Source organism: Limulus polyphemus, unplaced genomic scaffold (genome assembly GCF_000517525.1).
Source record: "Limulus polyphemus unplaced genomic scaffold, Limulus_polyphemus-2.1.2 Scaffold4089, whole genome shotgun sequence".
NCBI lineage: Eukaryota > Metazoa > Arthropoda > Merostomata > Xiphosura > Limulidae > Limulus > Limulus polyphemus.
Window position 1 is genome coordinate 67,743 of NW_013669699.1, and position 3,694 is coordinate 71,436.

The 3,694-nt window shown below is 33.5% G+C and overlaps 1 protein-coding gene across 1 annotated transcript in view; it reads left to right on the top strand.

The window, feature by feature from the left end:
- Positions 1 to 3,469, top strand: part of LOC106470570 (muscle LIM protein 1-like) — a 16,639-nt gene extending 13,170 nt beyond the window's left edge. Inside the window, exons 2-4 of the mRNA XM_013931133.2 lie at positions 775 to 899; positions 1,543 to 1,717; positions 3,054 to 3,469. Of these exons, the coding sequence (XP_013786587.1) occupies positions 785 to 899; positions 1,543 to 1,717; positions 3,054 to 3,084 (321 nt within the window). The 5' untranslated portion in view covers positions 775 to 784 and the 3' untranslated portion in view covers positions 3,085 to 3,469. The remainder of the gene's footprint in view (positions 1 to 774; positions 900 to 1,542; positions 1,718 to 3,053) is intronic.
- The last annotated feature ends 225 nt before the right edge of the window (positions 3,470 to 3,694 follow it).

Sequence of the window (3,694 nt, forward strand, 5' to 3'; positions counted from 1 at the left end):
AAAGTTAAAATCATAAATAATATTCACAGTTAAACTGGTATACAATTAAAAACATTTTATTTAGGCCTATCTAAGGCCTTCAAAAAGTTAATTCCTGAGGATGACGTTGTAACGTCGAAACATGTAGATTTTGTTTGTTTGTTTGTAATTAAGCACAAAGCTACACAATGGGCTATCTGTGCTCTGCCCGCCACGGGTATCGAAACCCGGATTCTAGTGTTGTAAGTCCGCAGACATACCGCTGTGCCACTGGGGGGCCAAACATGTAGAGTCGTCAACTTTGTGAAGGCCATAGATAGGCCTAAATACAATGTTTTTAATTGTGTACCAGTTTAACGTTAAATATTATTTATAATTTCAATCCTATAATACACTTCTATCTCCCCTTGGCCCATATATCTGGGGGGGGGGGGTACCTCTCCTTGTTGATTTTCTTAGCTGTGGGGTCCACCGAGCTCACCGTCAGTTTAGCCACTATACTATCACATCATCTAAAATACTGTAAACCTCTTGAATTTTTAGTAAATACTGCGCATATTAGTTTGCTCTTCTTATTCGTCTATTTCTGATAATATTTATAATATTCTTATATTTCTCACCGTTTAATCAAAAATAGTAAATTATTTTCAGCGCTAATAAATGTGCCAATCTTTTAGAAACACGTGCAAAGCTCCTGGTTATAATTAGAACATTCATAGCTGTAAACGCTCTACACTTACTCTGGCTACCGTACACATAGCATGTTAGTTATAAATACATTTTTTTTTTCAACAGTTATATAACCATGCCTTTCAAGCCGGTGGAACATCCCAAGTGCCCCAAGTGTAGCAAGTCTGTCTATGCTGCGGAGGAGATGTTGGCAGCAGGCCAGAAGTGGCATAAAACCTGTTTCAAATGTGGTAAGAAATATTCACAGCTCTTTTACTGCCGAAATATCTATTGTTGAAAAGTTCACGGGTCGTTTACAAAATAGTTCTGTCGCACTAATATGTTAACAGTCTTCTTAACTACCAAATTGTTCACTGTTCATTTGCTAAATAAAAAGTTATGTTGTGCGAAAGTAATGACAACACGATTCCGGTGTACATAGCATTATGTTCCAGGTTATGACGACGCCGGATAACAAGTTAACAGGTTTGTTTTTCTTTCTGTCCCAGATTACGAAAACGCCAAATAAAGCGTCATGGCAGTTTAGGCTTACATGTTCTTTTTTTTTGTTCTTCTTCTTCCAGATTCTGACAACGCCGGATATAACGTCCACGGTTGTTCAAGCTGTCCTTTTTTTTTTTTTTCAGATTATGACAACGCCGGATAAAATAGAGTTGCTTGGGTTTTTATGTGTTTTTTTTTTATTGTTCCATACTATGGTAACTGCCATAAAAACGTCTACGGTACCGGACGTTTTGCTTTCATTGTATTTATTTTTAATTTGCTTGCTACTTATAGCTTTTTGTTTCTTAAAATACACAGACTTCTTATTCTACTTCTGGAACTACTGTCTAAGTCACGTGATCGAACATTTTTTGTTTCTACCAATCTTAGGTCTCTGCCATAAGAGTTTGGACAGCACAAACGCCACTGAACACGGCGGTGAACTGTACTGTAAACAATGTTACGGAAGGAAGTTCGGACCTAAAGGTTACGGTTTTGGCCAAGGTGCGGGCACTCTCAGTATGGACACTGGAGCGCATCTAGGCAATACTGAAACACAAATGTCGTAAGTATAACTTATCTTTGCAGTTTTTGTTGTTAGTGATTAGAATTAACATGATGCAACCCCTTTGTTTACACTGCTATAGAACAGAGCACGAAAAAAAAATAAAAGTTGATACCGCATGTAATTTACTAATTGTTTTTCCTTGTTGACAAGTTAAATACCACAGTTGATTTACTAACTGTTTTCCTTGTTGACAAGTTAAATACCACAGTTGATTTACTAACTGTTTTCCTTGTTGACAAGTTAAATACCACAGTTGATGTACTAATGGTTTTCCTTGTTGACAAGTTAAATACCGCAGTTAATTTATTAATTGTTTTCCTATGTTGCCAAGTTAAATACCATAGTTGGTTTACCAACTGTTTTTTCTATGTTGACAAGTTAAATACCACAGTTAATTTACCAATTATTTTTTCTATAAGGGAGCTATACTACGTTTATTAAGCTGGTTTATGTGTATGTTACAAAGTTATAATATTTATGTCTTACCCGCTTAGAGAATACACATTTTTATCTCCTATTGCAAGATTTCGTTGTTCGAATCCGATATGTTTTTGGATCATTAACCCAAGGACAAAGTTAAACTGTTTGTAGTTGAACGTTTCGTTCTAAAGTAGATTACCATTAGTCTAAGGAAAACGTTTCCAGTTGTATACATTTCGGAATAAATATCTTAATAAAATAAATGCATTTAAACATCATTGGTCTAATTTGTGGAAACGCTTCCAGTTTTATTCCCTTTGGAATATATATCTTAATAAAACAAAACGCAATGCATTTAAACATCATTGGTCTAAATTGTGGAAACGCTTCCAGTTATATTCCCTTTGGAATATATATCTTAATAAAGCAAAACGCAATGCATTCAAACATCATTGGTCTAAATTGTGGAAACGCTCCCAGTTTTATTCCTTTTGGAATATATATCTTAATAAAACAAAACGCAATGCATTTAATCATCATTGGTCTAAATTGTGGGTCATAAATCGAAAATGACAAAGAAGAATAGGACAGCTACCACAGAAACGTTAGGTTCAAAGTTTTAATCCCGTTTGTTTTTGTCTTTAGTCCAGCTTGTTTATGTTTTTAATCCAGTTTATGTTTTCATTCCAATTTGTTTTTAATCCAGTTTATGCTTTCATTCCAATTTGTTTTTAATCCAGTTTATGTTTTCATTCCAATTCGACAGTTTTGAGACACAATAGTTAACTTTTATATTCTTCATTTTTTTAGCCAACTAAGATTAACGTGTTATTAATGAAATGTGGTATTAAGTATATCAAAGAATCACACGAGTGTCGAGTTTTCTATTCTATATAAACTTCTTGTTTTACAGCAACAAACCAACCGATCCTAACTACGGTTAACATTTGATTTCTGTTCATCAAACCAACCACCAGCCATCTAAAGATAAAATAAATAAAAGTACAACAACGCCTGGATGAATTTTCAACCAGCCAGCAAAAGATTGATATTAATATTTGTTTTTTAAAATAACCTGTTCATAAAACAGCCTGTTCATGTGATCATGGGATTACTAACTTATAAGTTCGTATTAAATTTAAAAAGTAAGCCAGAGTGCTTTTCTATGGCACATTTGCTATTTTTTACGTAGTTTAAAAAAAATCTAAAATCTTATCGTCTCTAAATAAGAAGTCGGAAATTAATCCTATGTTTAATTGTATACTGTACAAATAACGTTAGAAACTGTGTACTTTAAACACAATAAAATACCTATATCCTCGATACCAAGTCTGTTTTTATACGTCATGTTTCTTGCTAATTCTCGTGACAAATCTAGATTGTTTTAAATTGATTTAAACGCAATAAAAGTTGATGGCAATCTGACTTTATAACTATTTTTTTACCTTCTTTATTTTATAAACTTCAGTCGTCATAAATTAAGACACGATTATATCTAGGCATTTTGTAGTTAAAACAAATATAAAATGTAAGAAAATCTATGGACTTCAATCG